The sequence below is a fragment of the Pelodiscus sinensis genome, chromosome 5 (genome assembly GCF_052426305.1).
Source record: "Pelodiscus sinensis isolate ZL-2025 chromosome 5, ASM5242630v1, whole genome shotgun sequence".
Classification (NCBI taxonomy): Eukaryota; Metazoa; Chordata; order Testudines; family Trionychidae; genus Pelodiscus; species Pelodiscus sinensis.
The window spans coordinates 109,434,174-109,461,336 of record NC_143056.1 but is presented as its reverse complement, the minus strand read 5'-3'; the positions used below and the strand labels follow the sequence as shown (position 1 = coordinate 109,461,336).

The following is a 27,163-nucleotide window of genomic DNA, read 5'->3' as shown; positions in this document are numbered from 1 at the left end:
GGAAGTTGGTCCTGTGGGTTAAGAAAAACATTTATACATGGGAGTGCAGCCCTTCATTACAGTTCCTGGCACTAGCAGAAGACTGGATTCCTGCTTTCTCTTTGGTACTTATAGGCCTCAAAAGAGAAGTCTCCCATCCTACTATAAGAGATGGTTAATGGAGACTCTTCCTTAGATCAAGGGATAGAGCAACTACTCTCGGATTTGAGGGTCCTGGTGAATAACCCAGCCTGAATTGATTCTCACATACATTAAAAGAAATGTATCCAACTAAAAGGACTCCCTAATTACAGAATTTATGCAACATAGTCATGAGGACCACTAATGTTCTGCCAAGTGACTTCTAGGGGGCTACAGTATACAGGCTGCATCAGAGTACAGTCGATACATTATGTGGGGGCTTTTAGCATCCAAGCTTTTTCATAGCCTTCTGAGCTTGATTGGCTTGGGAACTTACTTAATTTAATTTGCTTGGAGGAGCTAATTATCTGGCAGTCACTGTGGAGCGCACATACGGTGTGAGAGTTCCCCGAACTTGTAGCCGGACTTCTGCAGAGGAAGTAAATGCAGGTCAGTGGTGCTGCTGGAAAGCTTTCTGCTAAGCTCTGTATGGTAATGCTTATCTAGATTTTATCACTATCTATTTAATGAAGTGAAGAACTTGTCACCAAACTATTAAAATGTAATTGGGGGAATGTCATGGAAACAAGTACAGTAAGCCAAATGTTGCCATTCCATAGGTTTGTAGTTATTTATTTAATATTAGAAAAGAAACACATACCATTGATATTTTGGATAGGACTCTGAACGTTTTAAGTAGCTGCTTAAATTACTATCAACTCTTGTCCTTCAAGTCCACCTTGATCAAAGAACTTCTACTTCTGTTATTCATCTTTGTGTTTACTTTTTTCCCAAAATACAGATAAACTCCAAACAGTAAGATTTAAGAACTCTTAGGCTATGTCTACACTGCAGCCTATTCCACGTCTTTTGAGCATACCCGTTATTTCAAAATATAATGGGCTCGCTATTCTGATGTCCCTGTAAGCCTCATTCCACAAGGAGTAAGAGATGTTTCGGAATAGCGATTTATTTCAAAATAAGTGCTGTGTAGATAGCACCAAATTTTGAAATAAGCTATTTTGAAATTGACTTGAAATAAGCTATGCAATTTGCGTAGCTCAAATGTACCCTTAGTACTTGCTCTTTTTCTCTCTAGTATGGGTCTGTATGTTATTTGTATTGGTATTTGTCATACTAAGTCCTTTCTTATTTTGCCCTGAAAAAATGTAAAACTGTGCACCACTTAATTTATTTTTGCTTCTGCTCCCATCTGGAAAATGGGAGTAATATTTACTTTTTCAGACCCATGTCTGATACTGAGCCTAAGACAATGGCACTCTCATTTTCTTGGCACATTTAGGTGCTACTGCAGTGAAAATAATTAATTGTAATATTTGAAAAATGGGAAATTCAAAGTTGACAGTTTGTGTGTGAAGTACCGTATACTTAGGCTGCGTCTAGTCTGGCAAGTTTTTCCGCAAAAGCACATGCTTTTGCAGAAAAACTTGCCAGCTGTCTACACTGGCCGCTTGAATTTGCGCAAGAACACTGATGATCTAATGTAAGATTGTTGGTGTTCTTGCGCAAATACTATGATGCTCCCGCACAGGGATAAGCCCTCTTGTGCAAATGCTTTTGCACAAGAGGGCCAGTGTAGACAGGTAAAAACTGTTTTGCGCAAAAAAGCCCTGATGGCGAAAATGGCGATTGGGGCTTTCTTGCGCAAAACCGTGTCTAGATTGGCACGGACGCTTTTCCACTAAAAGTGCTTTTGCACAAAAGCGTCCATGCCAATCTAGACGCTCTTTTCCGCAAATGCTTTTAACGGAAAAGTTTTTCCGTTAAAAGCATTTGCGGAAAATCATGCTAGTCTGGACGCAGCCTTAGTGTATTTGCTTGTCTGAATGGGGGCATTTGTCTTTGCAATTTGTGCATCTCTTGACAGCATGGCTACACAGGCAAGTTATAGGTCTGGTGCTTGTAAACCTGTTTCACTGGAAATACTCCTTTCAGTGAGTGGAGCAGATGCAAAGCCCAGAAGGAAAAACCTTTTCACAGCTGCTTTCTTTTTAAAAGATATCTTCACTTTGAATAGTTACTAAATACATTCATTTTGCACTTTCTAATAAAATACATTTGTCATTTGGTTTTTTTCCTTGCGGGGACTTACTGAAATAGGAACAATTTGCACATTTAAAGAGACATTTTGTGAGCAGAAGTTGAAAATTAACTACTGCGAAATATATTACTTGCATCAAGACACTGCAGTTTTACATTAAATTGAAATCCAGCTGTGTAAAATTACAAATAAATGTAGTGAGAGGTTTATTTACTGAACCTCTTGACTCTATGCTCCAAGTTGCAAATTGAAGGAATTTTTGTTGTAGTCTGTATTAAAGCTTCCATTGTATATTAGCTAAAATCTGGCTCTTACAAAGTACCGGCTTCTTACAAATCTTGTTTGGGGCATTTTTCAGATGTTGGAATACTGCCTGTAAAGAAGACTCTACACATATTAAAATTATTATCATTGATTTTTTTTGGTTTATTTTCATTATTATACAGAACTTAAAAAATGTGAATTTTGTCTAGGTTGCGTTGAGGCATTTGTATCATGCATTGCTGAAGAAGCGATACCAGCCTCAGTAGTTTGGTGAAAGATTAAAATGAAAGATGGTAAATCAAGCATGGTGAAAGAGGAGGAAAATATTAACATTAAATTACTCATTTAAAATAGGAGGTCATCCATGTTTAAATTTAGGGCTTGAGCCAGTGCTCAGTAAAGTCAATTAATAGATTCTCACTGGCTTCAGTAGGGTTTGAATCAGATCTTTATCACAGATCTCTCAAATATTGAATTATCTGCCTGATCTTGAGTCCTCTACAAGGCATATACCTGCTGACCTGAACAAAGAATTTACCTGAGTTAGAAGTAAAGGATAGATCCTGTGTGGAAAATTCTCTAACCTGCATAAATGCTAAATCTTTAACTTACTTGAATTAGAACTGTATGGGAGCAAAACTGCAATAAATCTTTCGATACTTTACACACCACGTAACTGCCTTTTCTAATAGACTGTGTTCAGGATCTAGCAAAACCAGCTACCAATATGGGCTGCTTAATCAAAATTGAAATAGTCGATTGTCATGTTCTTGTTCTAATTTTCCTTATGGTTTGCAACTTTTTAATATATGTAATTATTGTAATAATTTGTACCTAATTAAGACTTACTATATCTGAGTGTATTTGTGTGGCTGAGGATTTTCTGACTTGTATGTCAAAGGTGCAGCTAGATTTAATCTAGTAACCTGCCTCTGTATGTGCAGCTACTGTCCCTAAGTAGCCCCACCACAATATTTCCATCAGTTTGGCCATTGTATTAATCACAGACCTTCTCTGTTAGTGCTACCACTGTGTCCTCTGTATGTAACGAAGGGAGGGAGAATATGAAACTTTTGTATTTCCTCTGTCTGCAGAGGGAACTGGAAGATGTTTCTAATGGACCATTCATCTCCCACAGGTTGGGAAGGAAGAAAATGCTACCAGGGCTTCTGAACTTTCTTGTTTCCTATAAAATGGTGTGAAAAGAATCCTTTGTAGTTTGATACTCAGGACCAGGGCATCTGTATACCAGGAATGCCAAGTGTTGTGGAAGATCTTCTGCTAACTCTTTATAGTGGGTTTTCATCTATATCTGTCAAAAGTCACTTCAGTGCTGGCAAGAGATCACGTCCCAGGATTTTCATGCAGGCATTTTAGGGCAGTATAGCAAAGTACGACCAGAGTTAACCAGGCACCAGAAACCTGTTTTTAAGATGCCACATGTCCTTTTAATGGCATATCTGGTGGCTCATTACACCTCCTTAAAATTTCTCCTGTGGGGAGTTTGGGATATGAAATAGGAGTCATTGGCCATTTGCTCCTGGGGTAACAGCTGTCTCTTAGAAAATAATAATTGGTCACTATATTTCCAGCTGATGGTGACCTACTAATATAACAGTAAAACCCCAAAGGCTAAATTCTACCCTAATTTTTATCATTGACTTCTTTGGGGGATACCCAGAAGTGAGGGCACGATACACCCCGAGGCACTGTTGTTGGCATTCTGTATTTAAGAATGAAACCCTCTGGTCTAATTAGGAAGGATTTAAAGGTGTGATACAGAATGATACACATTGCTCAGGGTTTAGCTGATTGCCATATTTGGGGTCGGGAAGGAATTTTCCTCCAGGGTAGATTGGCAGAGGCCCTGGAGGTTTTTCGCCTTCCTCTGTAGCATGGGGTACAGATCACAGCTGGAGGATTCTCTGCATCTTAGGGTCTTCAAAGTATTTGAAGGCTTCAATATCTGAGATATAGGCAGACCAGGGAGACGCGGAGCGGCTTTTCTCAGCAGACACCTCAGCTTGAGAATAAAGGACTGAGGGAAGTGAGGTGTGGGAGAATAAAAGTGCGCTCTGGAGAAATGTTTGGCTAGAGTTTCCCCTACAATATGTACCAGTTCCGACTTACATACAAATTCAACTTAAGAACAAACCTACAGTCCCTATCTTGTACGTAACCCGGGGACTGCCTGTATTCGCTGCATATTTGAAAATTCTAGTGTCACCTTGTTAATTAGAACTCAGCTAATGTATTCTAACATTGCACTTTTAAATCCTAGCCCAGGCAATGTCTAAATGATGTCTTGTAGTGTTGAGAATTGTCTGAAAATGAGCAGTAGGAATTCTTTAATGGAAATAATTTTTTAGTACGCTCAGTTTAAATCTGTCATATTTAGCTCTCCAGAGTGCTTCCTAAACTTTAAGCCTCATGTTGCCCCTTTGAAAGGAGGGTGGGAGAGATGTATTCCAGTCCACATTTCACAGACCATAAGCTGAGTGGCCAAGAGGAGGCTGGCATGTTCACATTCCAACAGGACTTGTTTGCACAGAAGATGTTCCGTGGTCAGTTTAAATGAGATGGTTTGAAGTTTAAACACCCAAGGGACAAGGCTTGCAGTTTACACTTATTTATACAAGAAATGTGAAAAACAGCCCAGAAATTTAGAAAATAGTCATCAGGCCATAGAGAAGTGTCTATAGAAGAAGCAAAAGAGCTATATAAGTTGTTGGCAAACAGATCTCAGTCCCAGCTGTGGCTGCATATTCTTAGAGATTCTAAAAATAATCTCATCCAACAGGAAGAGGGTATGGAGAGGTGTCTTAAAAAGCTTGATAGTCACAAAACCTGTCTGGAGATCCATTACTTTGGGCTCCATTCAGCATGTAAGGCAGTTGCTTTGAATGCATTGCATGCTAAATCAGTGAAAATTATATCTGTTTTCTGACCACTTCCCATATACTATGTAATTTAAACTATCATTTTTAAGACTGTAGGTTTGGGACCAGACTTCTGTAGGAGTCACTCGTGTTTACACAAAATCTGGATTTAGCCCGTTTAAACCAATGAATCATAGCTAAAGTTGAGTGTGGAATTAAGGAGGCCAGCTATCTACTCCTCTGTTCTGGCCACTAGGCCATGCTGGGATATTATGATGACATGCGCTGTAGAAAATCCAAAGTTAGATCATGGGTGTTTAGCTACCATATCTGTGGTACAACACTTAGCATCACAGACAAACCACGATATTCCTGGAACATAATGTCTTGCAATAATAATTCAACTGTTTATATGGAAAGGTATATGATGAAGTCTGTTGCTCATTTGCTCTAATATCTGAGACAGGCAGAATGGTCTAATGTATAATGCAGGAGATGATGTGAATTCTGCCAATGACATGACTGTTCATATTACTTACCGTCTTTGGGCCTCTCCCTGTGCATTGTTGCCTGTGCTGTTCTAAAATTCTGGACTGTTAACTAATTGTTAAATACTTGGTTTAATTCTCAAAAGGGGATTTTTAAGTTCATGCACAAGGAATGATTGATACTCGCATTTCACTAATGTCATCTGGCCAGAAATGTAACTGGGGTTGTGTAGCATGAGGAAAGATAAATATTCAGGACAATGCAGACAATTTGTAACTTGGGGATAATGTTTATGTATTTTTCCTAATGTGCTCTGAGTTTCTCAAAAGAAAGATTCTAAGTACAAATTATTATCTGTTGTAGGCCTTTTGTTGCAAAAGGACAGCAAACTTTGCTGTTGGTGCTCAGTGTCTTTTGGAAAACAAATACATTGCATGATTCTTTTGAGAACAATGCCAAGATCATAAACTCCCTAGGACAGGGACATGGATGACATTTTCATCCCTGCTATGGCCACTCTACAGTCCTGTGCAATGTACAGGGGTTATAAAAGTCCTGGGGCCAGAGACAACAGAACTCCACCCAACAAACTAACTGTATCTGATACGGTCTCAAGTACAAGCCCTGGAAGAGGTTAGGGGTGCATGCTAGGGGCATATGAGAACTAGGAGAGTGTTGAGCTATAGCATTTTGTATTATTGGGATTTGGGGCAGTACCATGAGTTGAGAGGTCATATGTGGCTTAATGCAATCTTTCCCCTTTCAGCCTCAGGGCTGCAAGTTTTGTGTTGTGCCTTTTGGAAGCACTGCACAGACTCTCACTCGAAGTTATCTTAATAGAAATGTAGCTGTGATAATCTGGTCTAGCTGAAACAAAAAACAGGACTATGTAGCACTTCAAAGACTAACAGGATGGTTTATTAGCTCATCACCCAATAAACCATCTTGTTAGTCTTTAAAGTGCTACATAGTCCTGTTTTTTTGTTTCAAAGTTATCTTGTGTGTCTTGTCCCAGGCTGGGTGTGCTGTCAGTGTTTCATAAGTGAGAGTAAGAAACTGATCTATACAGTTGACATAGCTAAGTGACTAATACCTTCAGAGTTTTTGGTTAGTGGTAGGAAGGGTCCTCTTGCCAGGGATCCTAAAGCTATTTTAGAATTTGACAACCACAGATGACACATTACTGTGATGTGTTTGACGTGCCAGACTCTTTTAGCCTGTTTCACAGCAACAGTGCAATTTTGTATGTCCGAAACATATGCTCTACCGCACAGATTCACAAAATGAATTCTCTGCCTGGTGCCCTGTTTACTCAGACACATTTCCTTACGGGTCTCGCACAATCTTCACTAAAGAAATAAAACACATTTCTTTTTTCTCACACCCACAACTCTGTATCCTTCAGGGTGTTGTCTTTTGCGAAATGAAGCAGTAAAAGCACAGGCGCCAGCTTCCTCCAGGCCCCAGGGGAGCTTGAGCCCCCCTTGCACCTCAAGGCCTCCCCCTTCTCCCAGGCCTTTCCGTCGTCTTTTCCTCCCCTCCCCCCAATGCCATCCCCACCCCACCTCTTCCTGCCCAGTTTCATCTCCTGCTCTAAGAATGCCACATCCCCACTTCTCCCCTCTCTTCCCCAGCACCATAGAACATAGTATGCCATAGAACAGCTGATTGTGGCAGGCGGGAGGCACTGGGCCAGAGGGGAAATAGTTGATCAGTGGGGCTGCTGGCAGACAGGGGGTATTGGGGGAAGAGGAGGGAGTTTGACTGCTGGTGGGTGATGAAGTACCGACGTGTCTATGAGTAAAAGTTTCAAATAGGATTCAGATGTGACTGAATCTGCCCAGGTACACCTCAGATCAAATGGTCCCAGCTGACACCCACTCAAAATTTGCAAGTGTGATAAAGTTCACTTAGGTGCCTGGGGTCCAGCCCAGTGCCTCTGTCTTGCCTTTGACTTTTCAAAGTTAGATACTCTGAGGAGAACTTAATGGTAGCATAGCTGGTGGCATAGATGAGTAAAGACTTTTTAGAGGCCACTTTTTATTACTGTAACTTGGGTACAAGCTTTGAAATTCAAACCATTTATCTCTTCATTGCTTGGAATGCTGCATAGGCTTTTGGCAAGTGCTATCCTAAATGCAACACAGCTAGAATTAGCTCCCCCAAAGACTACAAACTTTTACGTCTGTAATTTTTCTAAAGCACAATTCCAATTCCCATTGTGAAACTCGTTTCATTGTGCATCCTTTAGCATTAGCCTTTCATAAGATAGATATAATGATGCCTGCTGCAGAACTTGTAAAACGCTGATGTTATGCTACATGCTTCCTCACATGTCTTTTTTTCTTTATTTTCTGGAGGGTGAGAACTCCAGTGGTTGTTCCTGTGTTCAGGTTTCCCACTTAACTCTACACCATGCTGCCTGCAACCAAGTTAATGATCACAGAGGGTGCTGAAATAATATTATGTTATGTTTCAGTTATTTTGAAATAGGTGTAAGTGCAGAAACCATTTCTGTCTCTCTTGTTCTGTGCTTGCAGTTGTCAAGGGTACCAACATGGGATACACATTTTTTGTTAAAAACAGCAAGCAAATGGTCTGGTAGCACTTTATAGACTAACAAAACATGTAGATGGCATCATGAGCTTTCATGGGCACAGCCCACTTTTTGTTGTTACTAGCCAGCAAAGGGCAACTTAGGCTAGTGAGCAAGCTGCAAGAGTGCCCATCAGTCATCTCAATGGGCTGCAAGATTGTCTCAACCAAGATGGTCTCCTGGGACGGGAGTAATTTGCCAGCTGCACTTGCGTACTTAGAATTTGTGGGGTGTGCTGATTGCACCGTAGCAGCACTTTGATTGGATGCAGTGGGAGCACACTTCTCTCACAGTCAACATTGTGTGCAATCAGCATGCACCTGACGTCATGTGTTCTTGCTTTAAGTGTGTGTCATGTCAGTAAAACCCAGTAGGGAAAAAAAAACCTGCATGGAGGGAAACCGGTGAAATCTGGCAACCCTGCACGTGGGTAACAATAAACACAATGTCTGGTGGTTACACATAGAACTCCAATGAGTCACAGGTTGCCTGCCACTATGATAAGTGGAAGTCAGATTAATGTAGTTAATATTGAAGTATGTTATATTTATATCTTTTGGTAGTCTATATTCACTTGCTTAATTAAATCTATGAATTTATTTACGTACTTTACATATTTAGTGATAATATTGTTACAGCATGTAGAATTTGTTCCCCTCAAAGTAAGGTGGATTTAGTCATGTTATCAAATGTATTGCAAAGGTTTCTGTCTCTTATTTCCATCCAACATCTAATTAATAAAAAGACTGAATCTGGCATGAGCTAATCTCCAAACCAGCAACAATATACAATCACCTAGAATCAGAGAGAAAATTATAGTAATTGGTAGAATACAATAATGTTTGTATTGCAGATCTCTGATTTTTTGAGTGCAGACACTAAATTAGAATCTCTTGTAAATATAATTCTTCTGATTTTTTCAGGAGGGAAACAGTTCCGGTTCTCACCCTGGAGAAACTTATACCATTTATTTTCTCAAACCAGTTTTAAATACTGATGATTTGCTAAACTGCTCCTGAAACTCATTACCATGTTATGTGCTTTATATAAAAATTTACATTCCAATACCACTGCTGTGCATGCCAGTATTTTTATTGGAAGGTTAGGGAGAACAAAGTATTTTGTACTGAGGGCATAGGACCCTTCTGAAACGCGATAGATTTGTGTTCCTTTATGATCTGGTTGAGTCTAAACTTTAGAGCATGTAGTCATTACACACAGAACTTTATTTATATTTCATGAGTTGCATTTAATTTTCTTGAGACTACTTGTGCAATTTTAGTTAGGCAACACTTCCATGGACCGTTGTGGGAGCTTTGCCTAAATAAGGTACAGCTCCAGTAATTGCAACTTGGTGTTCTGTTGACTGACACATATTTTCTAATGAATTCTCTTTGTCTTTGCAGTGTTTTAGATGATGAAGGCAGCAATCTGCGTCAACAGAAGCTTGACAGACAGGTAAGATCTTGGAGTCTGCTTTCGGCCTATTTCCTTTTTCAAGTAGGGCTTGCTTAACTGAATTATCGTGGGATATGGAGACCTCCTTTCATTGACACACAAGGCTGATCAAGGTATCCTACCAGAAAATTACATCTTGAAATATTAGTTCTGTGACCTTCCAGGAGTGTGCTATACATGCATAAGTGGTGGAAAGTAAAGGATTGTGAAGATTATAATTAGTGTTAACTTTTTCTTATTATAGTGATTTGAGTGGTTTTCATTTTTGTTGACTTAGAGGTGCATTATGATGACTTAGAATGTACTATAGTGATAGAAATGTAGCCGTGTTTCAGCCGTGTAGCTGAAACAAAATACAGGACTATGTAGCACTTTAAAGACTAACAAGATGGTTTATTAGATGATGAGCTTTCGTGGGCCAGACCCACTTCCTCAGATCAAATAGTGGAAGAAAATAGTCACAACCATATATGCCAAAGGATGCAATTAAAAAATGTATTTATATGTGTTCGTTTTTTTAATTGTATCCTTTGGTATATATGGTTGTGACTATTTTCTTCCACTATTTGATCTGAGGAAGTGGGTCTGGCCCACGAAAGCTCATCATCTAATAAACCATCTTGTTAGTCTTTAAAGTGCTACATAGTCCTGTGTTTTGTTTTAGAATGTACTGTTCCTTTTGGCAGACTAGAAAAAAAACAAATGGAAAAACATAAGGTTAATAGCAGGGGCATTAACCAGCTGAGAATTAACACGTAGTTTTCAAAATATTTCTCTTTATTCCTACATCATAGTTCAACAGTACCTTAGCCTGAGCCCTGTGAGCCTGAGGCTAAGGCCAACTGAGAGTTTTTAATTGCAGTATATATATAACCACTGTGGTCAAAGGGAATGTTACCATTGGCTTCAGTGGAATTAGAGTTTCACTCCTTATCTTTAATTTACCCTCTTTCCAAATGCCTCTGGCTCCCTTACAACATGCTCTGAGGCCTGTCTACACTACCAAGTTTTATTAACAAAACTTATGTAGAAACCCAAAAGTCGTCAATACAAAAATCCCTAAATGATGTTCACACTTGCTCCTTGTCGATAGGTCATGTCCATAGCAGAAGCACCAACATCGACCATGTGAGCCGTACATGGGTATATGTATCCCACAGTGCAGAAATGTGAGAAGACAGAGCTGATTGCCTAGCATATTGGGATTCCCCCTGAGTTCTCCCACAGCCTCATGAGTAGCCCTGTGAGCTCGCCAGGCTGAGATTTGTCGAAGCAACATGGCAACCTGTCTCTTGCCCCGCACAGCAAGTCTGCCTGCTGCTGTGCTCCTAGTGCAGGGCAGAGCAGGAGCACTCCAATGATTTGTTCTTTGTGTATTCCCCAAACAGAGCAGCTCATTCAGCTGTTAGATACTTCCCAGAGCTGAGATAGAGCAGGGGCACATGCCTGCACGGCAGCAGAGATCAAAACACTGAGGTGAGCTATCAGGGCGGGCATTGTGGGATGCTGGCTGAAGCCAGTTCTGTTGAGAAAACAAACAGCAGTGTCTACACAGGCTCTTTGTGGATAATAAAGAGGGGAAGAGAAAAAAGTCTCTCAGAAGGTGGAAATTTTTTGTCGCCAAAACTGGGCGTTTTCCCCCTCAAATGTTGTACTGCAATGCGCATGTTCTCGCTGTTTTGTTGCCAAACGGCAGTTTTTGGCATCAAAATTTGGTAGTGTTGACGAGGCCTTATTCATTAGCTTTGAACTTCTGTTCCATTTGCTTCCATTGTAATGTCCATGCCATACCCATCATAGTTCCTTCAATGTATGCCCCACTTCAATATTAAATACTTGTTGTATGTGCCATCTTGTCTCTGATTGCAGTGTTGTTATAGCCATCCCATTCCCAGGATATTAGAGAGACAAGCTGGGGAAGGTGATATCTTTTATTGGACCCACTTCCATGGTGGAAGAGACCAGCTTTCGAGCTACACCGAGCATTTCTTCAGGCTTAGGAAAGATACTTGGAGTGTCACAGATAAATGTCAGGTGAATCAGATTATTTAGCATAAGTAGTTAACCCATGTTATAAGGGATGATTGAAGGTGAATTGGCCTGTTAACATCTCTGGGAAATTAAATTCATATCTTTGCTAGACACTAAAAATCCAGGTCTTAATAAAGACACTGGATTTATGGTTTATTACAACATTCAGTAGCCCACTAACCTCTCTCATTTTCCTATAGCTCCAGTGGTGTTCATGGGCTATTTCACCTTGAATATTTCCTTATAATATGTGTTAACTACTTATGCTAAACTGAATGATGTTGTTTTTGCAGATAGAGACTAAAACGGCTACCCCATGAGACTTATCCATTGTCTGTATTTTAGCTGTGACATGCTTAGTACCTTTTCCAGGCCTGAAGAGTTCTGTGTAGCTCCAAAGCTTGTCTCTCTCAGCAAGGATCACCCACCTTGTCTCTCATGTTGCGTATGAGTTAGACTGTAACCTCTAATTCATGTTGAGTAGCAGTGCCGCATTAGTGGAGTAAAGTAGTACTCAGCATAAGGGAAGGCTGTTGGAAACTGATCCTCTGTGGGTATTCCTCTATTTTAACCCAGCCCTTTTGATTTCACTCCATGCTGTTATAAATAGCAAAAGACAACCCATGTACTAACAGCTCAGTTTAGAGGAAGGGGACAAATAATACATTGGGTTACCAAAATTAAACCCCGCTAAGCCCATCTCGTTCTTGAGGCTGTTCCGACTGCTTGTGATAGTGGTACCTCATAAGTGTACGTTGGCACCCATCACATTCTAAATTTAGAAACATCTGAAGGGAGAGACCCATGCAATCGCAAAGATAATCTCCTGCCTTCTAGCAGTGATATCTGCTTTTCACCTGTTGTAAATGTGAATTTAAATTGAAAATACAGTGTATAGTTAAAATTCAGCATGTATCATTGTTCCATTGGGATTGTGTCCAGTCTTGTCACTTGATTTGAGTTTACAGATTATTTTTTCTTGATTTACAAAAACATAAATCAGTATTTTCATGCCTCATGCTCTTGGTTATCGTATTGGTTCACAGCCAGTACTCCCACGCTGTTGGCATTCCAAAAGATGTTGCTTTTTATCCAGCGCTGGCAGCCAGTAGACCATCTATTTTACCTGTTTGGTACTTTTAGCAGCAATTCTATGGCCTGGCATCTCAGTGTCCTTTTAGACTATGCTCTTGCCTCTTGAAAATAGCACACAAGACAAACTGTCGTTGCTGGATATGTAAGGATGTCTGTTGCAATTCATTGGAAATTCTACAGTATGAAGCCAAATAACATTCAGTTAAGCGGAGTTTACAGAACAGAAGCTATATGCACATATACTCCCCTAAATATGGCGTTTATTTCACAGTAAATTATTTTTCTTTGTATTTCCCCCAGCGAGCACTGCTGGAACAGAAGCAGAAAAAAAAACGTCAGGAGCCACTAATGGTTCAGTCCAACGTAGACAGCCGTACAAGAACGCGCAAAACGAAGCATTCAGAGGAACAAGCGCCGTTGGTTGAATCATATCTTAACAGCAACAGCAGCACCATTTTTCATGGTATTTTGATGTGATCTATTGAGTGCCTGTTTGCTGCTAAAAGTCCTGTTATTTTCTTGAAAAAGGAAATTAATTTGGGAACAAGAACATAACCTTTTTTAAATGAGCACTTGAAAGCTTAGCTCAGCTGTGTCTGGGGATGAAAATAACAATAACTATGCAGAATTCCAAAATAATCACTATCATAACTTTAAAATGAACTTTTTTGACAGTGGAAACTTTGGACAGTGTACTCCTTGCTTGGCTGTTCTCCATTTAATAATCCGTAATCTCCATGTTCTCCCTTTGAATCTGATTTCAATATGTGAAAAGGGTTCTTGATTTTTTTCTCCAAAGGTAAAATGCAGTAGTGTACTATAATACTCAGAGGAGCTAGGAGAAATGCAGGTTTGAGTCTCCATGCCACTCAAAAATGTGGGTAAGTTTTTTTTCTTCTCTGTGGAATTTATTCATAGAAGTTCCAGAATGCATCAGTTATAAATAGGGTTTTGAATAGCAAACCTCTTTTAACAACCATGCTTCTCAAAGCTGTCGAAGCAACAAAGATTCAATTTCAGATGAAGAAAAAAAAACCCCACATTATTTTCACTCTTAATCGGAGAGAAAAACATCTCAAAAGAGACTAATTTTTCACCATGCTGTCTAGGAAGTTGATTTTGTGCAGAATTTTATGAAAATGTTTTCTTTGGAGATAGAAAACTTTCCTTTACATCTTTCTCAGCACAACTAATCAGAGGGGCAAAATCTTGTCCTAAGAAATGTTATTTTATGATACGCTACAGCAATTACCCATATGCTACCTTTATTGCAAACTTGAATAACACGGATTTCAAGTCAGCTACAGCCCAGAGAAACCAGACATCGTCCCACAAACAGTCATTAAATCCTTATTTATACTATACTAAATCCTACAATGGCTTGCACCTTCTGACATCTGTGAGGTTACCTACTGTGTTTCTTAAGGCAGAATTTGGCCTTTCTTATCACATCGTATCCATTCTCTCTCAGTTTCTTTTTATAAATAATCCTTAGCAGGTGTTGGAATTCTTCAGAGTGTTGCAGAATGATTACCTCTAATCCGCTGTGTAACTAGGATGTAATCTTAAACTAAAATAGAGAATGAGTAAAGTAAGAATTACTTAGACAAGTTACATGTCTTCAATTTGGCAGGGCCTGTCAAAATACTTCCTAGAAACTAAGTAACTGACTGAAGAGGTCTCTGAACTATTAATGATTTTCTCTGAGAGCTCATGGAGAATGGAAGATCCCATATGACTGTAAAAGGGCAAATACAGTTCATCTGTATAAAAAGGGGAATAGGGACAATCCAGGGAATTATAGACCAGACAGCTTAACTGATAGCCAGAAAGATAATGGAGAAAATAATTAGTCAGTCTGTTTGTAAATGCCTAGAAAATAATAAAGTGCTCAGGAACTGTCAGGAACAGATCATGTCAAATCAACCTTCTTTGACAGGGTAACAAGCTTTGTGGGTAATGGGGAGCAACATCTATAAAATATCTCAGCTTCAGTAAGGTTTTTCTGATACAGTCCCATGTGATCTTCTCATAAGCAAAGTAGGAAAATATAGCCTGGAAAAACCTGCTATAAGATTGGTACACAACCAATTGGAAGTAGTCAAGCTGGAAAGTCATATTGAGGGTTCTGTCCTGTATAAAATTTTATTCAGTATCTTCATAAATAATTTGGGAAATGGCATTTAGAGTAGGGGTGTCAAATCCTATTTGTGTAGTTAACCGATTAAACATTATGTTTTACTGGGTAATTGATTAAACAGGGGCAAGCGAGGGCCAGCTGGAGGCTGGGGTTGGCTCCTGCAACCTCAGCCCCCTGGGAGGAGCCACTGCCAGAGCAATACCACCCTCGCCACCACAGTTAGTCCTGGTAAGCTCCCTCCCATGACCTCCCAGCCCACTTCCCTGGCCCTCCCCACCTCCCTCACCCTGCCCCGAGTCCCCCACCCCCTGCCCTGACCCCATCACACTGAACCCTATGATCTAAGAGCCCCACCTCCTGCTCTCACTCCAGCACCCTCCACCCCCTGCTCTGAGACCCCTAACTCTCCCAGCCCCATGCCCTCACTCCTTCACCTTCAACCTCTACTTGGAGCCCCCATCACTGCCTTCCCTAACTCCAGCACCCATCACCTCCTGATCTCAGCTCCCCCACCCAAAACCCTGCCCTGACTTCTGCACACACCCCCTATCCTGGGCCCTCCACATACTTCACATCCCCCTTCCCTGACTCTTGTACCCCCACCCTTTTGCCAGAGCCCCCCACAGCTACCAGTGTCCCTTGCCCTGAGCCTCCTCCCACACCCAACCCCCACCCCACATGTACATTTTCCTTTTAATTAAAAAATACAGCCATTACTACAGTAAAGGACCTGAGCAATGCTAGTCCCTCTATTGTCTATTTGAGAGAGTCTGCCTCCCTGTCTATCTAGAAATCTCAGAGGGGTAGCCGTGTTAGTCTATAACTTTAAAAGGAGATTCTGTCTGTCTGTTTGACTTTATGTTCAAGAACTCCTCCTAAATGCTAAGAGTTAGGACCACCAAATTCAGTATGCATCTTCCCCTTATCATAACTGAAAGCAAGGTTTAGTTATGCCAGGAAAATGAGATGTGCCTAGAATGGGATTCCTTAACAGAAACCCATACTGAAAAGAGACAGAATTACCAGGCAGGGTGAAAGGGTCTGGTTGGGGTGTGTGCTACCCTTCCCAGGGACTGCTCCAGCCACGAGCCTCGTCCCATCCCCCAGGCTAGTCTTCCTGCCCCCGATTTATACAGGAACATTACTGGCTGTTTCCCTTTGTCAGGGAGTGAGGGGAAAGTGCACAGTTTGTTGCATTCCTCGCTCTGATTGGGGAGTGCAGGAGGAAGATGAACCTGGACATGCCCCAGCTGGGGGACATGTACCCCTCCCATGGTTGTGCCCATTGGAGCTGCAGCGGCCATGGAGAGGTGCTTCTCACCTGGCCCCAAGCAGCTGTGGTGAGAGAGGGCTGGAGTAGTCCTCTCTCCCCGAGGACAGCCCGACATATTGAACCCATCATCTCCAGCCTCACCCCAGAGCAATGATTTAAATGAAGAAAAACAAAAATTGAGTTAAGGACTCAAGCAACACTGGGTAAATCATCTAGTATTATATATGAGTGAACCTAGTTTTGGTGAGGCACTAGAATGTCAGCTCTGAAACTCTTTACCCAAAGAATGAAAAAGAGTATAGCCAGTAGCCATGTATGCTTCCCTAGATATTAACAAAATGATGTGCTGTAACTCTTAACAGAGAGGAGAGAGACCAGTTTGTTTTGCCCATTCATTTCTTGGTGTGTGTTAAAACTGCCACTGGAAGTCCCCATTAGCACCCTTAGGCCATGTCTACACTAGACCCAGCAGCTTGGCTTAAGGTACTCAACTCCAGCTATGTATTCTACATAGCTAGAGTCATTTTAAGTGAAAGGCTGACAGTAGCATTTGCTCGCTCCCATTGGTTTCCCTTACTCCTCACAGAAGGAGGAGTACCAGACACCAGCGGGGGGCTCCCCCTGAGTTTGATTTAATGAGTCTTACCTAGAGTCACTAAACCAAACACTTGAAGATGGATCATGGCGGCAGCAATCTTTTTTTTTAAGCGTAGACAAGGCCTCAGTGTATTGTGTGATGAACATTTCTCAATTCAAAAAATGGACCAAGACCATAAAACTCCTTTTGCATATGTCACTCAACACTGAGTAGCTGATAATTATTTTTCAATCTCCATTTGCTTTTGGCCTAGGAGTGAAAGGTGGTGTGTTCAGAGCCCATCTGTAATCCCAGATAGATTTTGATGTTTTTCATTTGTCATTCAATTACCATATTAGCAGTGGTAACAATTAATACTACAGGATGACTTCAGAAAGTAACATTAGCTGTCAGGAAAAGGCAAACTGCAGGCACAGTGAGGGCTTCTAACATCAGTGTTCCAGTCCATTGAGCTGAATTGAGCCAAGCAATTAGTAAAGGACAATGGCAACACTGAAATAATTTCCCCCCCTTGAATATTGAGTTGAGCTACCTCTAACAGTCCAGCAACTGTATTATTTCCACATTAGATGGCCATTGTGGCTGGACCATTTTAGACCCATTTTGCCCTTTTTTAAACTCTTACTGAAATATCAAGCTTGTATTTAACTGCAGTACTTGTGGACTGGTGATCTACAAATGGGGCCTTTATATGAAAGAGGAGTTTTGAGTCCTATTACTGTTTGGAATAAATTACAATGTTACCTTTTGTTTCAAAACATTGCAGATAAACACTCATCATTATAACTGCTTAACAGTTTTCAACAATATTGTTTTTCTCATTATATTTGCTTCATTATAGAAGAATTAAAAAAATAAAATAATTCACAAGAATGTCTGCCCAGAAAAGGCTGTTTATTAACTACTTTTTTTCTTTCTCCCTGTTTGTTTCCATTTAATATCTCTTGTAAGGCATACTGGTACTAGTTAATTTAAAATGTTTACTTCCAAAATCCTGTTAGTAATTCGGGAACATGTCTGCTGGCTTATTTTCAGGTATCTTCACATCATATATTGCTTTAAATTTTCTTTAGAATTTGGCAAACATATGAGCTCCTCCAAATGTGTGATAACAAAATTCTTCAATGTACATCACACTTTTCAGGCTATTTAAAGTATTGCAAATATCTGATGTGTGTTCCAGGATATTGTCATTGGTTTAAGTACAGTAAAGTGGGGAGTTGATATTTACATACTTGCAATATTTGCTTTTATTGCAGTAATAGATTTGTTTTATTATAGGATTTACTAAATCATGGTAAATTCACTAATTTATTTTGTAATAAAAACAACAAATGGTCTGGTAGCACTTTATAGACGAAAAAAACATGTAGTCTATAAAGTGCTACCAGACCATTTGTTTTTTTTTTCTTTAACAGACTAACTCAGCTACCCCCCTGAAGCTTATTTTGTAATGATAGTCTTGCATCTATTGAAGCCAATGTGAGTTTGACACACATATAGGATTGGGGGTCTGTACACAATAATGCACAGCAACAGTTGAGTTTTAAATTATCATTTGATCCCAGATTTGTGTTAACCTAGTAACCACCCCTATGCTGATGTAAAATAATGCTTTCACTGATTTATAAAGAAGTGGCCTTTTCTACTGCCTCCTTACATTTTCTACGAAAGCAAAAGGCAGTTTTCATAAGCAAGAAGGTATACTTGTTTTTTCCTGTGAAAATGGTGAATTTCCACTTGGAACAAATCCCTTTTTTTCACAATTTTGAGTGAGGATAGACTCTGAACAAGGTGAAGTCTGCTTTATTGATGTTACTTTTTTGTAGGTGTGGCTTTGGTATGTTTGGAATTTAAATATTTTGAATTAAAAATAGAATAAAATTCTCCTTCAAGTAATTTCACAACAGCTTTTGATTTAGAATTTAGATTAACCATGTACAAGATTGCATATGGCTACAGAGAAAGTAATTTTGCTGTGTTGCTGTAGCTGTGCCAGTCCCAGGGTATCAGACACAAGGTGAGTGAAGCTTTCCATCTTACACAAAGCTCTTCAGGATTGCTTAGCACAAGTAGTTAACACATAACCTCTCCAGTCAAATGGGGGTGGAGTGGGGGATGGGAAGAAAAAGGTGGAGGAGAAAGACAGTTGGGTGCTGAAGCAGGACTGTCCACTAAAAGGGTATGTCTACACTTGCACCCTAGTTCGAACTAGGGATGCAAATGCAGGCATTTGAAATAGTCAATGAAGCGGGGATTTGAATACCCCTCGCTTCATTAGCATGATCTCGCCGGCGCATTACTGTGATCAACAGCTGTTTCAAAAGTGAAAGTGCGCACCAGGACAGGTTAGTTCGAACTAAACCCCTTGATTCGAACTAACGTTACTCCTCATTTTTTGATGTCCTGGGGCCAGCACAGCTACGGCAACACTGTGTACTTTCTCTTTGACATTTGTCAGCAGGGTAAAATGAGATGTCTGTGTTTTGTGCCAAACCGATTTCTGATCACAAGTCGTCTGCGTTGTTAGATTTGACATGTCATTCTGTTCTGGCAGGATAAATGTGTGTGTGTGAGAGAGAGAGAGATTGTGTTTTCCATTAAATGGCAATTTGTTAGATTTTAAGGTGACATCATTTAATCATTCATTTTAAAAATATGTGAGCACGTTCAGTGAAATGTAATGGTTTGGATCCTGTTTTCTATTGACTTTGGTCTGAGACAGTCTCTGTTCCTTTTTGGGAGAAGGCAGGGATTATGTCCTCTGCATTAGATTATGCTCTTGATTCTTGGAAGTGCTGCCTTACCTCTTAGTAAAGCGTGGGAGAATTTTGCATTAGAAGATTATAATAATATTTAGAAACTCCAAGGATGTGTTTCAAATGGCAGCATGAGACCTCCAGCACATGTTCCCAGTATTGACATTTCCCCTGCTAATGCAGTTTAAAAAAATAAAAAGATTGTAGGTAGATGTTTGAAGAAGTGCTCAGTCTGTTCTCTTGTCTGACTTGGTAAGAGAAACTGCCAGTAGCTTATCTTGTCATTTACGACTTGGTACATTGATCCATTAGCATTCCAGATCTGTTTTTTCTAAACTGTCAACAGCCCTAAAGTAATGGCATGTTTGATACAGGGTATGTCTGCACGGAGAGCTGGGGGTATGATTACCAGCCCACGTAGGCATATTTGCTCTAGCTCCCAACAAGCAAGCTAGTGTACTAGAAAATGGAGTTGAGAGAGAGCATACTGGAATAAATTCATACCCTGAGGGTTCGTGTGGATTTGTACTCAGCACAGCTAACTCATGCTGCTGCTCACCCCTGCCTGTGCCTGCCCAGCTACACTACTTTTGTTAACCTGCTAGTTTGATGAGAGCTAGTGAGAATGTGTCTGCACAAGCTGAGAATCACACTTTTAGCTCCAACTGTACATGTAGGCATAGAGTGCGAGCCCTGATTCCCTTCTGCTCACTTTTTCTTTCCTGAATAAAGTATATCCAGCGATTTTAGCATGCCAGTCATGTGACCCATCCCACCTGGTGTCAGGAATGCCAGCCATATCAGATTTGCTTGCTAATTCTTCTGTTCAAAAGCCCCAATGCATAACACATGTAAAAAAGGGGAAGTTGAGAGCAGTAAGTAAACATCAATGGTTAGGAGATACAGGCAATTAATAAAGGAAGCTAAAAGTAGTATTGAAAAGATCTGTGGCCAGTAGATTTAAGGGATGATAATAAATTCTTTAAATATATCAAAACAATAGTATAGGTCTGATGCCAGGTAAGAATGGTAAAGTTGTTAGTCATAATGCCAAACTGTCAGTCATAATACCACAGAAGTCTTCAATAAACATTTCTGTTCTGCATTTGAAAAGAAGCAGTATGATATCTTATAGTGGTAAGGAAATACATCCTATTCCATTAGTAACTAGGAAGGATGTTAAACAGCAACTATTAGAGTTAAACATTTTCAAATCAATGGACCCACGTAGTTTACACCAAAGAGTAGTAAAAGAATTGACTAAAGAACACTATGAAACGTTAATGTTGCCTTTTCACAAACCTTGAAATGCTGAAGAAGTTCCAGATGATTGGAAAAAGTTAGCATTTAACCAGTATTTTAAAATGTTAAACAGGATGACCCGGATGATTATAGGTCCAGTTAGCATTACATTTATTCTTAGAAAAGAAATTGAAAGACTGATATTTGATGCAATCAGTAAAGACTTAAAAGATGGTATCATAGTTAATGCCAATCAATATGCTTTCGTGAAAAACAGATCTTGTTAAATAAACTTAATATTTTCTATGAGACTATAAATGTACTTGACAAGGTAACTGTGTTAAAATATATTTAAACTTCTGTCAGGCTTTTGACTTAATCCCACGTGAAATTATGATATACAATATTAATAGTGTACAAAATCAGTCAGTTAAAAACTGATTAATAGATCTCAAAATATAAATGGACAATCATCATTCTTTATGGGTGTTCCCAGTGGAGTCCTTGAGGGATCACTGCTTGGCTCAGTGCTATTCAATATCTCTATCAATGATGTGGAAGAAAATATAACCGTTGCTGATAACATTTGCCGATAACACAAAATGATGGAGCAGTAAATAATGATGGAGACAGATCAGTTTTACTGTCTGACCTGTATTGATTGGTAAGGTGGGCTCTTTTGAACAACATATGTTTTCATACAGACAAATGCAAGGTCACCTTCCCTCCTCTCAAAGGGGTCAAACCTAGAAGATGGGAGACCATATCCTGGCATGCAGTGACACTGAAAGGGAATGGTAGAAAACGGAATAGGAGCCCCTCCAGTCATGCTGTAGCAGTGAGCGTGAAGACAATCCTTGGATACGTGAGGTGGGAAATATCAAGCTGGAGTTGGCAAGTCCTGTTACCGGCGTATATTGCATTGGTGAGACTATACCTGGAATATGGTGTTATTTCTTGTGTCCATATGTAAAAAGAGATATTGAAAAATTAGAAGGAATTCAGAAAAGTTACACACAAGATTTGAGGTCCAGAAAAAATGTCTAACAGCAAGAGACTTATGAAGTTCAGCCTTTTTCATTTACCAAGGAGAAGGTCAAAAGGGGATTTGATCACAATCAGCCCACCAGCATGCACAGGAGCAGGAGGAAGAGTTTCCTGATAGTGCATAGGTCTTTAAGGGTTTTGCTCTCTCAGGGGACTTCCACACTCCTCTAGGATACTATTCCTCACCAAGATTTCCCCTTCCTTGCTGGGTCGCTCAGTGTTGTACCATATCTGTCCAGTGACTACTGAAATGAAATACATTCCCTGCCACACTGGTGCCTGAACAAACACCCTGTGGCTGAAGCTGACACTATGGTGTTGAAAAATAAAGAGTACAGACGAGCCTCTGGGTTTGCAACAAAACTGCTTTTCTTCGTGTTGAGAATGCCGGGGATTTTTGTAAGCTGACATTCATGTTGACTCACTCCTTTTTCACTCGGTATTGGGCCTGCAATGAATGCCTGGATACGAATCCTGGCTTGAGGGGGCATGCGGACCGGACTTCCTTGCCTTGGTTCATGAACCTGGTGACAGAAGTGTGCATGTTGAACTCTGAGCTCACGCTCTGGGGATATTCACAGATGCATGCTGGACCTGAAGTGATTGGGATTCCAGATCTGAAGATGACAGGCACTGTCCTGAAGTAAAGGACTGGATGACTGGCATTCCCCAAACCTTGACCAAGAACAGCTAAGTCTTTGATGCTTCTGCTAAGGAGGGATATGAAGACTACTATTCCATAAGCTCCTTTCCCTCATGCAATGACCTTCTCCACTTTTCCTGCTCTATCCAATCTATCTACCTTTCCCCCTTCATGGGATTCTTGTAATGATTATATTATTCATGCTCACTGTCACAAGACTTGACAGCGATGGTTGGATGGACCACTTGGGATATATATCTTGTTCCAAATAACCCCAAAAAAGAAGGTCTTTGGGTCTTGAAAAATAGCAGAAAAAAGCATAACAAGATCCTGTGGCTGAAGCTGAATATGTTGGAAGTCAAATTCAGACTAGAAAGAAGAAGCACATTTTTAATGAACAGAGTCATCCAGTCAACCATTAGGACAACTTATCTAAGGGATTTAGTGGATTCACCAACACACAATGTCATTAAATCAAGGCTGGATGACTTTCTAAAACATATGGGCTGTGTCTACACTGGGCTACTTATTCCGGAAAATCAGCCGCTTTTCCGGAATAAGCTGCGAGCTGTCTACACTGGCCCTTGAATTTCCGGAAAAGCAACGATGCTCTACTGTACAAAATCAGCCGCTATTCCGGAAAAACTATTCTGCTCCCGCTCGGGCATAAGTCCTTATTCCGGAACACTGCCAGTGTAGACAGCCCAGTAGTCTTTTCCGGAAAAAAGCCCCGATCGCGAAAATGGCGATCGGGGCTCTTTTCCAGAAAAGCGCGTCTACATTGGCCACAGACGCTTTTCCGGAAAAAGGATTTTTCCGGAAAAGCAGCCTGCCAATGTAGACGCTCCTTTTCCAGAAAAACTGAAAACGGAATAGTATTCCGTTTTAAGCATTTCCGGAAATTCATGCCAGTGTAGACACAGCCATGCTGTAGCTCACCCAACACTCATCAGCTTGGTACAGAAATTAACTGCTTGAGATTCAAGTGTGCTGTTTTATGGAGAAGACCAAACTAGATGATCATAATCTAGTAATTAGAAACCCACTTAAGGTAATGATTCTGTTACCTTTGCTATGAATAGTTCCATTGAAGTTGATAAACATGCACAAATGCTATTCAGACTTTTTTTCTGTGGCAACCACTGAAGTTGACAGGGCTACTCGCCAATCAGATGATTCATGTCTAAGGGCAGTGCAAAATCATGCCCTAAACAAGTAAATCCTGGAACTATAAGATATGCAGCCTTAATTAATGCCAACCAGTGATTTTATTGCAATCTTACTCTTATGTTTGCAGAGAGTTTTCTCAGATTCTTCTGAAATCTATTGGCGTCTATTGGATTAGGATTGCCCCTTTGGACTGTAACCTCTCTACGGAAGGTGAGGTGGGAAGGTCCCAGAGCTCATGTTCCCTGAATATCTACACCTCAGTTTTAGAGCTTGTAGCCAGACAGGAACCCCCCTTGTAACATCCATTTTTGCTTGCCTGGAGCATCCAGGGCACACAGAGCAGAAGGCCCAGGCTGTGTGACCGTGAATGGCTGTAAACAGAGATATGCCAATTGCTGACCAAGAGGCTGCCAAGGAGTGCCCTTGACTCAAACCCATATTGATACGAACACACATCCATCCACAGGGGGAGGAATCTCTCGCCCAGTAAAAAAATGTCTAGTATTCACAATTTAGTTATCTTTCTTGCAAGTGTAAATTAACTTGAAACTTGCTTGTAAGAACTGGCGCCACAAAACGGACCAGTACAATTCGGCATCTTAGATAAGAAAGAGGATACGGGCCCCCAAAGGTATAAAGATGGGTTCAGCTGCGCATTTTCTCTGAGTGTCAATCTACCATCTATCTGCTGGTCGGGTTAGGTGTTTGATCTCCCGAGGTTCCAGAGGGGACGCCCACCTCGTATTCGTCTTTCCTAGGAATTGAGAGACCGGCCCTGGCCTGACACGCTGGAGTCGAGAGGCACAGAAAGGGGTAAAAATTGTACCTGGATGTGGTCCTTTGTTTAAGTATATATATACATAGTGTTAGAGCTCTTTAAAGATTAAGCTGTCACTTAGTACCATTATTTCTATTTTCTATCTTTATTTTCTTTGTAACCATTTTTAAAATCTGTATTTGTTAGCATTTAAGAAATAGAGCAATAGCCATTGTAACCATATGCTTTTATAAGTCTTTTAATAAACCTGTAACTGTTTAAGCTTTAACCTGACTCCTTCAGTTGCTGTAACAGAACCAAGCACAATTTAAAAGAACTTCAGCCGGTCATAAAGGGACAGACATAGGGAGAGCTTGGGCGTTTGGATCTGTGTCACTCCCAGGTGACAAGATCCGTTAGGGCACTTTTCCAGCCTTTCCCAGGCTGCCCGCTGCGAAGGAACTTTGTGTTCTAGCAGTTAAAATCTAAGGTGTAATAAGCTCTTCCTATATAACGGGGCGTCTGTTGGCCTGCTGGCCACCCTCTGCGATGGGACCCCGGTCCTAGCAGTAAAGACACAGACGTTAAACCTTTTCTCGGAAGCATACACACACACACACTGCCCTGACCGTCGGCTGACAGAGCTGCAGATATTTTATTACAGTGTAGAGGTACCCTAAGAGTTGTTCCTGCGATTGTCGCATAGGGACCTACCCTGTAATCTTCTCAAGCACAGAAATACACTCACATGGATTGCTTTACACAATTGGGTTCCTACATTGTAACGTTGAGGATTAGTTTGACTGAAAAACACAATATAGGCCTCTAGGCTTCAAATAATATTTGTGTTTAAGAATAGCAGATCTCAAATTGCAATGGAGTTAAACCTGGCATTATCTGTTAATTAGACATAGTTTTGATCCTTGTACTTGACGTATTGGGAGATTGCTACAAGGAGTTATGCTCAGTTTGAGGGGCTGTGCTATTTTGAATCACAAAAGTGATACTCCTAAAGCAAGTTAAAGAGTAGTTATTTTTCCCACTGTTAAATTCATCGTCATTCTGTACAGGCCGAGCAATCTGCCTGCTCACTACCAGTTGCAGAGACCTTAGACTATAATCTTTTTGGGAGGAGACCATGTCTTGCCAAGTATTTGAACAGTACCCAGATAGAGACCCTGAACCTAATGGGGACCTTTGAGCATTACTTCAATCATTCAGTTTTATAGGCTTTCAACAAAACTGGTAAAAATTGCTGCTCTTTTCCAATGAAATTTAATATTTTTACCATTCTTTACTTCACTAGAATTGATATACTGCTAGGAACATCTCATATTTGTAGACTAGTTAAAAGGTTGTAGTTTAAGCAATGTTGAAACAATTTTAAAATAGCTCAGATACAATTATAGTGGATCACTGTCCAAATAAATAGTAACAGTCTCAACAGCCAAGAGATTACAGAGAAAGGTGCCAAGCCATTTTAATGGAGATCCGTGAGAGTACATCAAACAAGTAGGCAAAAGCCAGTGTATTTATTAAACTGTTGTTTAGTTTTCTGTGCTTGATACTCACTCTGGTTTCACTTGTCATGAAATGAGAAGTGTGAGAACTTTGATAAATGGATAGAATGGTTGCCTAGTAAAGCTGAGTGAATAATTTGCTCTGAATAATTTATCCAGCTGTTTAGCCTCTCTTTCCGCTCGTACAGTGTTTTTTCGAGCAGATTGCAAATTCTTCAAATGCATTCATTATTCAAATAAACATTGCCAGGTTTTTCTTAACTTGGTGCATCGATCCAGAAGAGATCTCTGGGTGTATTTAATATTCACTACATTGTGTGTGTTGGTTTGCTGCAATGGAGTAAACATAAGTGGTATTGTTTCAATTATCCACTTGTTGCTACTGGGCATTGGTGTGCCTTTAAATGTCATTTTGTTAGTTCTACCACTTGCCCTTGATTGCGCTGTCTTTATCAGATGTACTCTGGTGATGTGTGTTCAAGATGTCACCTAGATAGACTGCCTTCTTGGCTTTGTGCAGAAAGGTGGAAGGAACCTTGAGGAGGTTGCACCTCGGTCTTAATATTTAGGCATCTACTGCTGACATGTGCCAGCTTTTTAAATCTAATTCGTGCAACTGCAACCCACACTAATAATTATTTAACTTCAGGCTTTTATTAGTTCTATCAAAGGCTGACTGAAATGATGGCAAGCAGTTGGTCCTAAAAAACTCTTGAGTTTTTGGTTTTTCAGTTAGTAATATCAGAACGTTCCATCCCATTTCAATTAGGATCCATTTTAGACTCCTTTAATGGTGTTTGAGCTGAACATATGGGAATATTAAACAAAATTTTAGAGTGGCTTTAGAGTCCTGGCTAGTTATTGATCAGTTGTTAGGACAATACTGAATTTTACTAACTAGATCATCATAATGATGAAAGAAACAAAACCAGAAATAACCTCCCTTGTTTTTAAAAAGGAGAGAGACAGCTGCAGATATAGAACAAAATTCCTAGGCATGTAAATGTAAAAATTATCATC

General features: G+C 40.3%; 1 protein-coding gene across 6 annotated transcripts in view; it reads left to right on the top strand.

Annotated features, from left to right (window-relative positions):
- TUB (TUB bipartite transcription factor) overlaps window positions 1-27,163 on the top strand; it is a 107,437-nt gene that overhangs the window by 38,048 nt on the left and 42,226 nt on the right. For all 6 annotated transcript variants that reach the window (XM_075928011.2, XM_075928010.2, XM_075928008.2 and 3 more), the window contains exons 2-3: window positions 9,817-9,868; window positions 13,295-13,457. In XM_075928011.2, the coding sequence (XP_075784126.2) occupies window positions 9,817-9,868; window positions 13,295-13,457 (215 nt within the window). The remainder of the gene's footprint in view (window positions 1-9,816; window positions 9,869-13,294; window positions 13,458-27,163) is intronic.